This window comes from Plectropomus leopardus, chromosome 4 (genome assembly GCF_008729295.1).
Source record: "Plectropomus leopardus isolate mb chromosome 4, YSFRI_Pleo_2.0, whole genome shotgun sequence".
Lineage (NCBI taxonomy): Eukaryota > Metazoa > Chordata > Actinopteri > Perciformes > Serranidae > Plectropomus > Plectropomus leopardus.
The window spans coordinates 12023140-12039607 of NC_056466.1; the positions used below are offsets into that span (position 1 = coordinate 12023140).

A 16468-nucleotide genomic window follows, 5' to 3' on the forward strand; every position below is an offset into this window, starting at 1 on the left:
TGTCTTTTCCAGTTGCTTGCATTTTAGCTGTGTTTCTAAATCAAGAGCAGAATCAAATCTGTCTAGGAGACTAAGTGTCAAAGGACTGCATGTAAACTCAGAAGACAGAATATAAACTTGTGTCTTTTGCTTTAGTCAATTTCACATAAACAGGTCAAGTTTGTAAGATTTAGGGGGATATGTTGGTACAACTGGAGTATAATATAATAAATCTGTTTTATTTAGTGAATAATCACCTTAAAATAAGAACTGTTGTGTTTTGGTTAGCTTAGAATGAGCTGTTTTTTTATCTCTATAGATAGCCTGTCCTCAATAATGGAGATCGCCATGTTGAGCTGCCATGTTTCTACAGTAGCCAAGAATGGACAAACCAACCACTGGCTTTAGATAACGGTTTTCACATTGGCCAAAAATAATCTTTAAAAAAAACCTTTACTGCACTAAACTGATTTCATTAGCATTATCTAAGTGCTGTTTTTTTCTTCTTTGGCCAAAAGCAAAAAAAAGAAAGGGGTTGGAGCTTCTTAACAGATTGTGTTAAATTCGCAAATGATATTATTTCATATCAGTCACATGTCGCTGAATCGAATCAAATCGAAATACAGACTACGTTGTTTTGTAGGGGTACACACCACTTTTTTCAGTTACAACATACACAACATTTGCCTTGGACGTAAATTCCTGCTATCTCAAATAGGCTAACAAGACAGTTTACGCTCACCAAAAGTCACTAATGTGGATAAAAATATGATGCGCATACTGATAAATATTCAACATATAGCATAGCCATTACTTAATATACACGTGAGTTCACAGTTGACCCAAAATGACTACACTCGCCCCACTTACGCTTCGGTTTATGCTACAAAGCGGGGACACACTCGCTCACACACTCACCTATAATTTCTTCAAAATGTCACAATTTACTCGCTTAAAAAACTTTTAAATGTTATTATATTCGTGATAAATATTGTTTAACGGTGACAACATACCTGAAAACGAGGGAATATTAATGATTATTAATGATTTTAGTTGAACTGTATGAACTATTACTCATAAATTTATGTTTTTAGAAGAATTATAAACTTTCTTGGCCTTTGAGAAACAAAATATAAGTACTGTCTTTTAACTTGACACAAAGAGACCTCGGCTAATGATTTGGTTCCTAGTAAAACACTGAAGGAATTTTACTTCCTTAATCCCCCCTGAATCTTAGACACTTTATCTTTAAACTATTTGAAAAGAAGTAAAAACTTACTTAATTTATTAACCTGAATGATCGTCATATGATATTGTCTACCGGTGTTTTTTGTCACTTGTGAGCTTGTAGCTAGAGACATAGTCAAAACGCACATTGGCAGGGTGACAGTACAGGATTTTATCATAATTATATATCACAAAATGCTAAACTTGATTCATGATCCACTTTACTTTTGCAATTAGATACATTATAATTTATAATTAGCATGTAGGTCTGTCTATATTAATCCTCTGAAACTTGGAACACTGCATTTAAACACATTTCATAGGAATTTCAACCTTTGAAACCTGAGCAGAAATGCTTAATTTTCTTACAGAACAAGAGAAAGTGCAATGAGCAAATTGCAAAAAATGTGAGATATTAGAAAATTACCAGAAATAGGGAATTTTCTAAAATCATTTTCAACACTTTTTTCCCCAAGTCATTTCCTTTTTGTTTTTTGCTAATTTTCAGTGAATTTTCTTGTAACTTTTAACTTTTTGGGGGGGTCATTTCTTGTCAAGTAGCTCATTGCCTTCCGCATGTTTTTGAAAGAAATTAAGCCAATTTACTCATGTTTCAAAGAATTAATGTCATGATCAATATTATTTGAAATAAGGAAACTGAGAACAATGGATGGCATAGTTATGGCATATTTGCCAGGGGAAACAGCAGCATGCAATAAAAAAACCCCACTCATATTTGATTGCATAGCACCATACTTTTATTAGAAGACTCAGCACTTTGTTAATTTTTTTCACTACAGAAAAGCATCACACTGAAGAGTACTATTGTTTGTCCTTTCAAATACATAGCACCATTTCTTTTTAAAAGCATTGCATCATATTTTTTCATACTTTGTGAAAAAGAAGCGTTGGCTGGTCATCTTTCACCAGGGTAGGCTGTTACTGCATTGGTCATCTAAAATGAAAAGGGAGGCAAAAACATCTTAACTGTTCTTGTGTTTAAAAAAGGCCATGCAGCCAAAGACACAAACAGAAGAGAGTAAATGATTTTAAGATTTATTTTATACATGTTTGTTAAAAACTAAAGGTCTGAATTATGCAGTAACACATCAGAGTAAATGTGTATTGTATGTGCATGTGTACCCCTTCGGCCCCCACCTGCTTGTATCCTGCTGACTCTTATTGTTTAATCATCGTCATCATCATCATCTCTGCTGGGTTTGGCAGCCTGAAATGACAGAGGCTTCTGATGAGCCAATCAGGAGCAAGAATCATCTGCTGAGAAGTCGCTGTTTCTCAACGCCTCAGCAGAAATAGTTGGAAGACTGTTTATCTGACACAATACTCATTTATTAGAATGAACCTGTTACCCTCATCACCACCTGAGTTCAATCCAGTTTCCGACCTGCAGCAGCAGCGGTGAAGCAGGGGTTGCTTCTGAGACTCAATTATTGAACGTTTCTAAAAAGCTCTTAACTTTTCATTTTTTCAAATATATCCTCAAATTTATCTTTGAGTCAGCAAATCAATCAGGCAAAAAAAAAAAAAAAATCCCTTCTTCATTAGTAATGCTGTTAATGCCAAATATCTATCATGTTCAGTAACTTAATATCACCACATCAGACACATCTTTTTAAGAGGCAGGAGTGAGTATGAGTTATCTTCAATATTTGATGTCTTATAGTTTTAGAATAGTCAGCTGGAAAACAACTAGATACAAAATAAGATGCAGGCTCTATAGGATGATTTTTGTCCTCGATAACTGTCATGTTTTTCCCAAATTAGGTACAGATTTTAAGGCATTCTATATTGTCGAATGGTTTGAAAAAAAAGTGCTGCCATACTGGGAAAATAATCTCCTATGGGAGGCATGCCCCTGGGCCCCTCTACATTTGGGCTGTGCCCCAAATTTTTACAACATCTGGCTCCGCCCCTGTGCTGCAGTCATTTGAAAATATTATTGTACATTGATATCAATCAAATCATTTATATGATTGACAAATAACATGACAAAGTCTCACTGATTGTTCAATAAGCTTAAATAGCCCAAAATAAAATTTGCTGTCATTCTTACAGGGGCAGCCACAACCGCAGGTACAACAGGGGCAGCTGGAGCGGCAGGAGCAGCAGGAGCGGCAGGAGCGGCAGGGGCAGCAGCAATGACGGGTACAACGGGGACAGCCGGAGCTGCAGGAGCAACGGGGTCACAAACAGCAGCTGGAGCAGCAGCAGCAGGAGCTGGCTGGTCGAAACCGAAGGGGTAGTACTGGAGCAGAAAAGAAAGAGAAGAGATCATCAGTTCAGTGAAATGTCAAATAACTTCTGTCAGAGAAATAAAAATCTGCAGACACTTACCATATCCTTGGTGTCTATACCATTTGGCTGGAGGATCTCCTGCTTGATGAAGCCACGGACCTTCAGTGGCAACACATGCACTTAGAAACTGATACCTAAAGTGTTATCTTGCTATACTCTGTGACATACATTGTCTCTAAAACTGAACAATGTTAGAATGTATATACAATATTAATTGCATCTTAACTTCTTCGGATAAAGTGTTTGCAAAGTACTATGCACACATAAAACTGAATCTATGCAATGTCACTCACTGGTCCTCCAACAGGCTGTCTCTGGGCATCAACTGGTAGCAGCTAGAAACAAAAAAAAAGAGAAAATTATCTTAAAAAGACTAATCATTAGATTTAAAAAATCATCAATCAAAAAATGTGTGTAAAAAAATATAAATTAGCTCTCACAACATCCAGAGTTCTGAGAGGGGCTCCAGAAGGAATAGCTTTGGCTGCCTAGAAGAAAATCATTTTAGCTTTTAGATGAGTGTGAGAAAAGTAGCAAACTACAAGTAAAGGAGCCGCCAGCAGGCTCAGCTAAAGAGACATTACCATCAGTGGTTAACACATAATAGCAGACCTGTGTGCAGAGATTCAGTAGTGTTTGAAAATGTGTCTTTTACTGTGGTTTTTGTGTGTAATTCATAATTCAGCACTGCGTCTCTCTGTACCTCAGCTGGAGCGTAACGGATGTCAAACTCCATGTACATCTGCGGCTGTGAAGATGAGAAAATACTGCAGAATCAATGGGATGCAGGTCAGTGTGAAATCAAAAGTTCAGACAAACTTTTGTTGGTAAATGCAGGATTATTAACTGACAACGCTGCCAATAACCATCATGCACAAGAAGTCCTTAAAGTGCTCTGAAAAAAGGTGGAAAGTTGGAACATCTACAAATCCAGGAAAACTGACCAAACTCCATCTGCTGATGATGATTATGTGGAGCTTTAAAACAGCTACATGGATCTTGGGGTAAGATTCTATACTGTTAAATATTTACTGTGTGCAACGCTAACAGATATATAAGAGAGAAATAAGAAATATTTTAGGAATAGTGTTGTTCTTACGGCACAGAGAGCCACCCCAAGGATGCAGGCAGCAAGCAGGATGAATTTCATCTTGAAGCTGTCAAATAAATTTCTTTTGAGTCATTGGATTTACCAATATTCATTTGAAACAGAATTTAGATAGATTATCATTTTAAAATGTCATGTCATTAAGTTATTAGTTGTCTACATTACCTTTCCTTTCTGGCTCCACGCAAGTGCTGAAGGGTTGTAGAGGAGGGGTGTGATCGCTGCAGAGAGATTTACTCCTATATATCTGCTGACAAAACAAAGGACGTGCAAAACTATGACAGGTATTGGTAACAAGCCAAGGATTTTCATTTTAATGATGACAAAACTGGCAGCTTAACGTCTGTGAGAAATCTCCTAACAGATTTTTGGCTTGAAAAGCATATTCAGGACATTTCCTCACGTGAAATGTTGCAACATCAGCCCAAGGGATATCGGGTTTGCACGTGATTGGGTGTGAAGTATATTCAGAGATCGTAAAGTGAAGCTTTTGATACTATCATACTGTAGCTATAAAAGATTTTCTTTTATGATTTTATCACTGCTGTATCATTTCCGTAGTGACAATCAAGTTTGCAGCCTGTAAAAACGTACTTATTTTGACTCATCTTTGTTAAAAATAGACTCATTGGTTGATTCAGTTAACTGGTGACAGCTTGAAAATACTGAACTCAAACAGTCACCTGTATGTCAACCTGTGTGAACCACAGAGTGTTTAAAATAATGGACATAGACACCATGACATCACCAATGAATTTATGGATTGCAGTTTTGAACATGGATTTTTAGAGAAACCTGAATACAGCATTTGCTGTTGCTCATTTGTTGCTCACTGGTGCATGATGCCAAAATAAGCTCAATTTCCTGTTATAAAAATACAATACCAAAATTGGCTGCAAAGCCTGGTGCACTTTCTTGGGGCCTGATTTTGAAGCCTCAGGTTTAGCATTTTGAACTTTTAGAACCACAAGTGACCATATTTGATTGAGTAGGTCGAGGGTGCATTTACAGCTGTGGTTAACTGTGAAAATACTAATGCTAATGGTAATTTTCACTCACAAATACAGGCAACCATTAAAATAAAATGTACTTACCAGAAAACCTTAACATTTGACTTCTTATAGGTTTTTTGTACAACCAAATGCTTTAGGTAACCAAAACATTACAATCAACCTTAATGAACTAAAAACACACTGAAATAATGACAGCTACAGTTACGCTTATAGTCTGTAAATCTTGGGTTACGCCATGGATATGTAACCTAGCCAGTGTTGTTATTGTGGCAGCGACTTGTCAACAGACAGCATCCACCTGTCATGTAAAGGGGCCATGCTCTTAATTTTGCATTAAGATTTGATAACATTTAATTGGGTGAGTTATATAAAAATTAATCCCTCATGCAGTTGCCATGAATGTTTAAATTAACTGAAGACTAATACCATTATTTTTACCAGACTGTATACCCGTCTATTTCACTCTTGAAGCCAGCCCCAAGTGGCCATTAGAGGAATTGCAGTTTTGGGCACTTCCAGGTTAGCTTTATTTTTCAACCATGTAGGTTGCTGCTTGATAGGATACTCAAGTGCTGTTCTTTGGCCAAAATCCATGATTAGATAACCTCTTAGATCATGGTGTTACTGGGCAGAAAAAACACTCTGTAAGTATTATTCAAGGCATTTGAGCTCACTTAAACTGTAATTCATAATTCAGACGTTACGACACTTTCACACAGACTGCATGTGTGAGACCTGTTTCAACTTTGTGAAACACAATAAAAAATTAAAGACCGATAAAGGAGAATGTTCTTTCTTGACGTGTTTATGAGAAAGACTGCTGTAGGGCTGTTTTGAATGTGTGACATTGTATGAACTCGATCAGGGTGTTGAGAAAATCATGTGTAAGAAAGTCACAGTGCCGGTTTAATGGCATGTGCATCTAACTGAATATATTCAAGCTGATATATTTTATATTTTTATGTGTTGCTTGAAGGGATGAACCCACAGAGAATTATCACCCAGTGCAGCAGGTCCTTTAAGCTCTGGTACTGCTTTGGTTCAGTTTCACTGCTGCCATTAACCCTGTTTTTGGCCACAACAGGCAGCTGTTTTCAACTTATAGCATTAAAAACTTACTGCACATTACTTGCACAGCAGACAGACACAGTTAGCAACTATCTGGGGAATACAGTGGAGGAATTAGCAGCAAAAGAGCTGGATATTTTTCTACTCCTTCCCTGGAGGAGACCAAAAACAGAGATCAAAGTAAAGTGAACACTGAAATACTATTGGTCAGGTGGACACAAACATGACCCCATATAATTGTTAATGCTCCTCAGTGTGTGCTGGGTGCATATTCATCAATTTAAAGGGGGATAATACGTCAATATTGTATTCACAGCTTGTTTTCAAAATCACAAAATTTATTAATAAAGATGGGACTATATCTAAACCAAAATTAAAAAACAAGTGATGGGAAACTTGGTCTTGGTCTGTTTATTTGACAATATCAAAATGAAAAATTGTGATATAACGTTCACAATTTGTTAACTGCTAAGATAAAGATAATAAGAAACATCATTTGTTATTCAGTTATTATCAGTAATGTGGGTTTTCTGAGTATGTTGTGGGTTGTCTTTGCCAGTGGCTGCAGTCTCAGACATGGTTTCCCTGAGTGGGTTTGGCTTCAATAGGTGTTTGGACAGTTGCTGCCTCCAACCCTACAGGGCTGCTGTTAGCGTTCAGCTGTGGTCCAGAGCTTGCCGGCCCCTGTGTCTGCTGGCCTCCAGCTACCGTTGGCTGGATGCTTTGCTGCTCTGAGTTTGCAAGCCCAGCGGCCTGATTCACAGGCTGAACGGCTCCAGATGGTGAGTTGGTGAGCAGGGTGGTCAGGTAAACGCCCAGCCGGCCCATCTCAGCTGCCATCTGAAATAGAGAAGAGATGGCAGACAGTGTAAGAGCCCAGGGAGGATGGACTATTGTGCCATCAGTGGGATCACTGGGTTCACTCAGCTGACGGTTTAAACACGCTGAGAGATAGATAAAAATCTTGTTTTTGTTACCTGGAGTTCCTCTGAGCTCAGGCTGCCAAGTGTAGAGCCCTAAGTGAAGAGTGACAACACTCGTCAAATAAAACATCGTCACACAGAGGATTGAGAAACCACACTGAGCATTAGTGATGATTATATCTAAGTTTACAGAGTGTCATATTCTGTATGTTGCATTCACCTTGGGTTGCTGGAGCATGTAAACAACTTGGGGATTCTGTGGATGGAAATCAGTAAGTCTGAGTATAATGCAGCTCTTTACTTTCCCTTAGGTTTTGCCAGATTTTTAAAAAGAAAATATGTTATATATTTTTCTCTATTATATGAGCACAACCCAATAAGCAGGGGAAAAATGTTGGCAATGTACATTTCTGCAAACTATGAATGCCTGCATTTATAGGTTATTATGTAGGGAATATGTTGAAACTTTACATTTCAACAGCACTATGGTTAATTTATGTATTTAGGGCGTTTGGGGGCTTAATACAAGTAGGAAAAGTAGCTTTTTGTGCCACTATCCTGGTCATGGTAAAAAAAAAAAAAAAAAGAAAACCTTTATGTCATTATCCTGGCAAGAAACTAAAAAAATATAATGACTTTTTTTAGCTACTGTGCTAGGAAGAAATGCTGTGATGTCTTGATGAGAAGCAATATCTTTTCATGTCGACATCCTTGCAAGAAATGCTGCAACATCTTGGTAAAATAACTCTTTTTGTGACATTATTTCAGTAGCTAACACTGCATAAAGCTCTTCATGGCACTATCCCCAGTAGAAAAACAGTATGCCATCACAAAAAATACAACCATATTCGGTGCCTAAAAAGCTGCTTGTAAAACCAGGACGGGTTGCTAAAACACTATCAGTTTTGTTGTCTCATGGTCTCAAACAGTAGTCTGGAGCTCGGTGTGTGTCTTGCGATGCCTTCCACCCTTTCACCACCTCCAAATGACAAAATCAGCTCATTTACTACACCACTTCAGAAACATTGACATGATTCTGACAAAATGTGCAATTGTCAAGTGTGTGGCTTGGAGAAAAGTCAATGCCAACATTCTCCTTTCATGACTGGGCCGATGAGCACTGCTGTCTGTTTTTAAAGGTAGAGCCACCTGCTGTTGCTGCACTTGCTGAGGTACATCTCCTGGAGGACCAGCTCCAGGTGTTTCTACAGGTAACACGTGATTGTTATGAGGTTGATTTCCTGAAGTTTGTGGAGGAGGGGATTCAAGAATCATTGGGAATCCATATGGGGAGATCTGGAGGAGAGAAAAAGAGTTACATTTTAATGTTTGTTAAAAATGTCTGCACTGAGACACAACAAAACTGTCATTCTAACCCTCTCTGACTCCAGAAATGAGACAGTTTAACACAAAGTTTTACAGTTACAATATCACTTGTAGCAGAAAAAAACATGCTGAGGGCAAAACAGCAACCAAGTTTCCTTCTTAGGGTCACGAATCATGTGACAGATTGTGGCAGATGTCGTTATTTCCACAGCACTGTCTGTTATGGCTGTTTCGGGTTTCCCATACAGTAACTGTCGGCAGCACAAAACATGCTCTGTAGAAATACCCTGCAGGTGAAATCTTTCAAGTTGAGTTATGCTTGGAAGATATCCTTGCATCAGCATTGTATAGCACATGCAGTACTGTGTGCATGGGGGAAAAAACGTTCTCAGAAAACAAAGACCGTGTGTTTCTTAATAATGTCTTACCAGCTGATTCCTATAGGGTGATGAGAAAAGGGGGAAGTAGCTATAAGAAGGGAAAATCTGAAAAATACAGCAACAAAAGAAAAGCATTCTCATTAATTATTCCTGAGATTTATGTTATCAATGTGAAAAAAAACAAAACATAAAATACATTGCTAAATATATTGTGTTTCCTGTAATTTTTTAATATGTTTTTTTCTCTGTATGTCCTACCAGAGGCTGCTGTGGGAGTGTTGGCTGGTTAGCAGGCTGAGCTCCGTAGACGCCTGGCTGCAGAGGGATAATCATTGGACTGCCCGCTAGTGTAGGCCAGGTGTAGTGGTGTGCTGGAAGCAGAAACTGGGGCCCCCCCTGAGGACCTGGCTGCTGGGGGACCCAATGGGGACCTGGCTGCTGGGGGACCCAATGGGGACCTGGCTGCTCAGGGACCCCAGGCTGTGGTTGATCAGTGTTAGGGGAAAGAGGGGCCGGTGTAAAAGCAACAGATTGCTGGTTAGTGACTTCAACAACTCGTTGAGCTTGAGCAGCTCCTCCTTGTGAAAGCGGGGGAGGAAGGGCATTAGGACAGACCTGGAAAGAAAATCCCGAAATTATCATTATCACATCAAATTTCACATAATATGAGTGAAATGTTCAAATTCAGAAAATAACATTGCAAACAAGTTTTACAATATCAAATAAATGAGACAACTTACTGGTACTGCAGACACTGTTATTGTTGATAATAGGATGAATATTATCATTTCCGAAAACAAAATTTTTCCCTCAAGATCAATGAAAGATGTCAAGCAGTGTCCACTTAGAGCACTTAGAGTAAATTCAGTGACACACTATGAGAGGGGGCACTGACTTATGCACTGTGCACAGAGAGAAACAACCAATCACATGACAGAAAAAAAAATAACAGACAAATTCAACCTAATCTTCTGGTGTGAATGAAGCAATGAGGTGGAGGCCAAAGAAAATCCACTGAATGTCCTAAACTGCCTGTTTTTGTAAAATCATGCTGCTGTAATGTCTGCAGAAAGGAATAAACAAACACATAAGCACCCAGGACTTGCGGTTTTCCTGTTGCTCAGAGCACCTGTGGGTGCAGCTGATGTGTCAGTGTCTCACTGATGTAATTATGGTCAAACTAAATGTGTGTAATGTGCTGTGAAACGGAGAAAAAAACGGTGAATAAGGAAATGGTAGATAAGCAGGTTACAGTCACAGACCTTCGTCAGGCATCACATTTACAATGTGAGGCAGCGTCTTTATACTGCAGGCACCAGTCCAAACACACATTCAGTTAGGAGTCATAGACTGTAAGAAGTATGATGTTGTTGTTGTTTCACATTGTGAATTTGATGCCTGACTAAAGACCAAAACCGAAACATTGTTTCCCTAATAAACTCAGTGCTGACTGTGCAGGAATTAAAAATCTTTCATGATTTCTCCAGTGCACTTGTCTACGGGGTGTGCATCAAACTTTCTGGAGGTGAGGATCGAAAGGAAAGAGAGTGTCACATGCTCTACAGATAGTAGAGCCCACTGATGCAAATTTGTGATATCATATTGCTGCTCTCAGGCACAAATCTCCTATCTCAAAAAATCTGTTTTTCAGGAATTAGAAAAAAAGGTTGTTTTTAAAAGGATTCAGTAGAGATACGTTTAATCACAGGTTCTTAAAATTATATTTAATTGGTTGAGAAATGGCAAAACCCATATATATATGTTTATATGTTTATATGTGTGTGTGTGTGTGTGTGTGTGTGTGTGTATTGACTTGCTTGACTTGATTCACTAAGTGGTGTGTTCAAACTGTATGTCTGGACTGCAAGTATACACAAGTGCACAAGGGGGCAGACTAAAGCTTGAGGTTTTTAACTGTCAATTAAGGATCTAAATTTCATCCAAGAAAAGCTGTGCAGACTAGAGCAGCTGCAGGTTTCAGTTTTGTGTGCAGAAATGACCAGAATACCTTAACAAACTGTATATCTATCTAATACAGGTGTTGCGGGGTCTTTTCCAGCATGTAATATGAAACAAGGTGAAACCCTGTACAGGTAACCACTACATGGTCACCAGAAATAGACAGATGCACACTCACTCTTATTCATATGGGACTTGACTTTTATTGGCAAATGACAAAAATCTGAATCACTGTTTTTTGAATTTGTATAATATTTGGAAAGTCTCCTCCACAAGACTAAAGTCATGTAGCCTGTGTAGCCTGTAGACTCTAATGCACCACACCAAGCAGTATAGATCTGAGTAACAAAAGGTGAAATTTCATAAAATAAAGCTGATACCAAGAGATAAAAATAAGCAGACAACAGAACTCAGGGAGCACGCTGAAGCAAAACAAAGCACTAATTAAAAAACATAAAACTCAAATTAAGAACAAACTGTTAACAGAGGAACACCGAGGGAATCCAACAAGGAGCACAGAGAACAAGAGACTGATAAAAGAGAGCGGGCTCAGGAGGAGAGCAGGGAGATAAGGGGGGACAGGTGACGGCAGGGTTGATTGGGAACAGGTGAAACACATCAGAGAGGGGCAGACAATCAGCGAGGTGGGAAAACACACAAAGAAAGGAAAACCAGGCGTTGCAGAGGAGGAATGAACCTATAAAAAAAGGAAACAGACTGAACACCAATGGACAACATGAAACAAGAAATAAACAACAAACATGAATCTCATAACCTACAGAGCAGAAGAAGAAGCCAGACTCATGACAGATCAGCTACATGATTGCCTGATTGGATAAAAACAGAATATGACAAATTGCCCCTCTAATTTATGTATAATACATTTCTGATGTTTTACCACACCATTTAAGGAAGCATTTAAGGTTTTATTTTATCTTATTATTTATTTATTTATTTCAGTGATGCAATTTATTGTGTATTGTACTGTGTTGCATTAGATTGTATTAATGTTCATGTTATTGTGCCCATCTCTTGAAAATAAAAAAAAACAAAAACATGATTTATGTCCAAGGAACAGGCTCTTTAAGTCAACCTTTAAAAAAAAACAAAAACAAAGAAAGTACAAAAAAGAACTGCATAAGAAGAGAAAATTAACAAACAGCAAGAAAAATAAAAAATGGGAAAAGGAAACAGGACATTTTCAGGAGTTTCAGGTTATTGACCAAAGACAGTTATACAGCGAAATCTGTTAGATCATTGAACATTCACTTCCATTTTTCAATCAGATTAATGACCAGATTTTCTAAAAGAGTTTCTCCCTATTTGACATAGCGAATCTTATTTTCTCAAAATGTACATTTTCTAATTCCTTCAGCCACATATCAAATGTAGAGGGCTTCTCAGATTTCCAAAATTGTAGGAGCAACTTTATTTCTAGCAGTGTGGACAGAGAGATGATCTGAAGAAGGTTGTATTTTAGAGATATGGCGAAAATAATTTGTTTATCATTAAATATCTTAAGTGTTTAGGGATGAGACACGTTGGATGGAATATCTACAGAACATTTGTTTTTATGATTTCTTTTTTTTTTTTTTTTTTTTTTACCAGAGGAGGGTCACCATGACATTTCTGCCATGATTTAGTCATTTTGGGTTCATTGAAATATGTAAAAATACATGTATGTATATCAACAGATCTAGATTATAAAATGCTATGAGGCACATCTTGAAATGTAATTTTATTTTTCAAAACCCTGATCAAATACACAACATGCAAAAGTCATTATTCAGTGCAGGATACAGAATTACTGATTTACACCAACCACTGCCTGTTGTTTGGTTGGTTTACATTATTTGACAAAGTTTGCAACACAGAATGAACTGACATTAAGAAACAAAAACTGGTAAATAAGAATACATTCATAATGAATTTTTGTGCAAAACCCACCGTTACGGCACAAAGTAAAAAAAAAAAGACACAAAAGAATTGTGAATAAATTGTACAATAAGAGGCAGGTGCATATTTGGGAAAATGTTACTGTAGTTGTAGAGTCAAAGTTTCCATGGGTAAATTCAGCAGAGAGCTAGCAGTGCAGTGCGATAAATGGGCTGAGTCATGATAAAAGTACAGTGACAGACTTCAGTGATGAAGCAAAGAGTCGGGTATTAAAGGCTCAAAGCTCATCCCTTTCTTAAGCCATGTTGATCCAGGGTTGGTGATGTGTGTGCCCACTGGGTGGATATTACACTCAAATGTCGTCAGCATTCTCCCACAGGTGTCTCCACCACCGTGCAACAAAGACCAGCCTCCGGCAAAAGGCATAATTGCACCGATAAACTGCCAAATCACAAAATATCAAAACATTCTTTCTGTTTTTATGGACTTTGGCATAAAAAGACATGATGTTGACTTAAAATGTATAAAAAGAGTCAACAGGAAAATACATAGGAACATGGAAAGTTGCTGAACCAATACTGAAAGTGAATACATGCTGACAAAAAAAGTCCCTAAAATTTGGAACAAACGTGATAAAATACATCCAACATACATAAATCCAAAACACACACACTGCATACATTTCCTTATTACTGAGTAACTCAATCTGTTATTCCTGTTCTCAGATCAGTTCTAGCTGTTGTCTCCTCGCGGGCTCTCGGTGGTGGTAACTACTGTGGTCTTGGGGGGCTCTGGGGTGGTGGTTGTTGTTGTGGTTGTAGTTGTGGTCGTGGTTGTGGTTGTTTTTGGTGCTGGAGGTGGAGGTGGAGGTGGAGCTGGGGCAGGAGGTGGTGGTGGTGGCGGCCACAGACCAGGAAACAGCCAAGTAGGGATAGACCAGGGAGGAAACGGCCTGGGCCGAAACGGGCGGCGATGACCGCTCTGGACCAAGAAAATATAAACAGTAAAATATTTTAAAAACCAAAGGTGTTTACAGTGATCTCACTTTAATTGATAAATGATAGCATTGAAATTATTTCTTACCTCATCACTGTCAGACTCACTGCTAGAGTGATGAGAATGCATTCTTACCTCATCACTGTCTGAATCGCTGCTGTGATAACAGTTCTGCAAAAAACATTACATTTAATACTTCGGCATTATCTTAAAATCATTACAACTGCACCAAAAACAAAAGATTATATAGAATTTTGTTTGTACTTACAGCTACAGGACGATGGATCAAGAAGAAAATCATCACAAGAAAAAACTTCATCTTGCACTTCAAACTGTAATTCAGATCCCCTGATAGTTAGAGCTGCCTGTGTGCCACGCTACAGAGCGAGTATAAACAGCTAAATAAATAAAACATAAAGCTTTGTGTTCGCTACTTTACAAGCTGGTCCCTTCAGGAAACTCCATTAGCTTTTAAAAAGCCTAGGTGTGTCCACATTGCTCTCGCACTTTAAAGGTGTGTTACTTCATGTCAGATGTGATCGGTCTCACGGCAGCCTGCGGAGAGAAAACCAAAATAGGCGTGAACCTGATTTCATTACCCAGCTAAACTGTGCTTTTGTAACATTAAAGGTCCACATCCTGTTTATAATCCTCATGGACTTAAAGTATTTGTTGATACATGCTGAGCTGAATTAACCAATAAACCCAGTTTGTACAGCTGATCACGCACGGACATACACACACACAGACACACACACACACACACACACACACACACACACACACACACACACACACACACACACACACACACACACACACACACACACGCACACACACACACGCACACACAAACACACACGCTTCGTTTTGTTTCAAGAATTAAAGAAAAGTATTTAACTTCTGAGTAAAACACAGAATATTTTCAAACTCCAACTGTTATATATGGAAAAGAATTTGAAATATTTGCCATTGCAGTCGTGGGAAGACTGAGATGTTGTTAAAGCGCTCTGCACTTATGAAACAGTAATATTTGTTGCCTGGAGCTGTATTTCCACCTGCAAAACAATACTTGCTCAAACCCTTCCCAAACCCTGTAATCATCTTGTTTACTCATGGTGGACCTCTTTTATTTCCTCTGTGGTAGTCATTAAATTTTACGACTTGTTGCAAGTGTCATCCAGAGATTTAACCTCCGACTATCTGGACATACACAAAGGTTTTATTTCCCAATGATAGGCACAATTGTGAAGAGCAACACAGCTATTAAAATTTCACAGATCACTGCTTCCATCATCCTGCTCTGTGGTTTCTTTTTGCAACATATCTGATCTGATTAGGCTAACAGGGGAAATTACTTTTTCAAAGACCTACAGGCTCACTGTTAACAGATTTACATCATTATACAGACTCAAACAGTGCTTTGTGACAAACCTTGTAACTGAATTTGACAGCTGATATTGTGCCTTGTTGTCAGTTTGGTTTTAATATGATCATGGTTTGTTAAGGTAGACACACTGAATGGTGACAAAGGCCACTTAACTCTGCCAAGAGGTTGCACTTCCAATTGTATTTATCGTAACACAAATCACAATTTGCCTGGGAGGGCTATACAGCATAGGACATGCTTCTGTCCTTGATCCCTCACAAGTATTTGAGTATATAGAGCATTTGTATATGCAATGTAGGCTAAGTTTATGGATAAATAGTGGACAATTTTATCATATTTTATACACAGCCAAGATATCCTTCATGCAATATATCCTTCATGATTAACACTGTGAGTAGGATTTGAACCTACGCGGGGAAACCCCATTGGATTTCGAGTCCAACGCCTTGACCACTCAGCCATCACAGCACCACATTTGTAAGAAACTTCAGAGAATACATCATGAAACAGAGAATTTTGAAATGAGTCAATCATAGCAGCTTATAAAATGACCAACACAGTTTTTACCATGTGTAGTTTCTTGACATTTCTTGCATGTATACTAATTCAGGAGTCACACAATGTATAACGATAAATTGAGGAATTTTGTTGCCTGTATGGTCATAATGCACAAGCTCTGAAACGAAACTTAAATGGTTGTGGAAAAAAATGTGTATAAAATTATATACAAGATATGAAATTTTTCATTGGTTGGCATTAAATTTAATTTAGAACAATTTATAAAACTTGGTAAAGAGATTCTAATCTTAGAGGCATTTTGATTGCTAATTTGTTTTGAGAGATCACGTCCCAATCAAACCATGTGCATTTGTCTTTCTGTCTTCTCT

At 38.2% G+C, this 16468-nt stretch overlaps 3 protein-coding genes and 1 non-coding gene across 5 annotated transcripts; all 4 read right to left on the bottom strand.

Annotated features, from left to right (window-relative positions):
* Window positions 1-2077: 2077 nt before the first annotated feature.
* On the bottom strand, window positions 2078-4264 carry scpp7 (secretory calcium-binding phosphoprotein 7). Its single transcript, XM_042484442.1, has 7 exons — window positions 4226-4264; window positions 3963-4010; window positions 3816-3857; window positions 3562-3621; window positions 3281-3472; window positions 2365-2434; window positions 2078-2161 (listed from the first exon to the last, which is right to left on the bottom strand). The coding sequence occupies exons 1-6, from the start codon at window positions 4262-4264 to the stop codon at window positions 2393-2395; spliced, it is 423 nt and encodes a 140-aa protein (XP_042340376.1). The 3' UTR covers window positions 2078-2161; window positions 2365-2392.
* A 2862-nt stretch (window positions 4265-7126) lies between these two features.
* Window positions 7127-10187, bottom strand: LOC121941548 (glutamine/asparagine-rich protein mdt-30-like). Its single transcript, XM_042484369.1, has 7 exons — window positions 10081-10187; window positions 9599-9955; window positions 9389-9445; window positions 8784-8930; window positions 7855-7890; window positions 7689-7727; window positions 7127-7551 (listed from the first exon to the last, which is right to left on the bottom strand). The coding sequence occupies exons 1-7, from the start codon at window positions 10126-10128 to the stop codon at window positions 7282-7284; spliced, it is 954 nt and encodes a 317-aa protein (XP_042340303.1). The 5' UTR covers window positions 10129-10187; the 3' UTR covers window positions 7127-7281.
* A 3691-nt stretch (window positions 10188-13878) lies between these two features.
* Window positions 13879-14645, bottom strand: LOC121941465 (uncharacterized protein DDB_G0290685-like). Of its 2 annotated transcripts, none has more exons than XM_042484258.1 (3): window positions 14460-14645; window positions 14327-14362; window positions 13879-14176 (listed from the first exon to the last, which is right to left on the bottom strand). In XM_042484258.1, the coding sequence occupies exons 1-3, from the start codon at window positions 14508-14510 to the stop codon at window positions 13928-13930; spliced, it is 336 nt and encodes a 111-aa protein (XP_042340192.1). In that variant the 5' UTR covers window positions 14511-14645; the 3' UTR covers window positions 13879-13927. The 2 variants fall into 2 exon arrangements, with proteins under 2 accessions (XP_042340192.1, XP_042340191.1); XM_042484257.1 differs by having other exon boundaries at window positions 14279-14362.
* Window positions 14646-15967: 1322 nt separating this feature from the next.
* On the bottom strand, window positions 15968-16049 carry trnas-cga. Its single transcript has one exon. It is a non-coding gene; the product is annotated as a tRNA-Ser (tRNA).
* Window positions 16050-16468: the final 419 nt, after the last annotated feature.

Coding starts and splice junctions, on each gene's coding strand:
- LOC121941465 (XM_042484257.1), bottom strand. CDS start 14,510: ATGAAGTTTTTTCTTGTGATGATTTTCTTCTTGATCCATCGTCCTGTA. Junction 14,363..14,459: donor TGATCCATCGTCCTGTAGCT/GTAAGTACAAAC, acceptor TGTTTTTTGCAG/AACTGTTATCACAGCAGCGA. Junction 14,177..14,278: donor GTGAGTCTGACAGTGATGAG/GTAAGAAATAAT, acceptor TTCTTGGTCCAG/AGCGGTCATCGCCGCCCGTT.
- LOC121941548 (XM_042484369.1), bottom strand. CDS start 10,128: ATGATAATATTCATCCTATTATCAACAATAACAGTGTCTGCAGTACCA. Junction 7,891..8,783: donor AGCAAGTGCAGCAACAGCAG/GTGGCTCTACCT, acceptor TTCCATCCACAG/AATCCCCAAGTTGTTTACAT. Junction 7,728..7,854: donor ACATGCTCCAGCAACCCAAG/GTGAATGCAACA, acceptor CTCTTCACTTAG/GGCTCTACACTTGGCAGCCT.
- scpp7 (XM_042484442.1), bottom strand. CDS start 4,264: ATGTACATGGAGTTTGACATCCGTTACGCTCCAGCTGAG. Junction 4,011..4,225: donor TCCGTTACGCTCCAGCTGAG/GTACAGAGAGAC, acceptor ATTTTCTTCTAG/GCAGCCAAAGCTATTCCTTC. Junction 3,473..3,561: donor GTATAGACACCAAGGATATG/GTAAGTGTCTGC, acceptor TTTCTGCTCCAG/TACTACCCCTTCGGTTTCGA.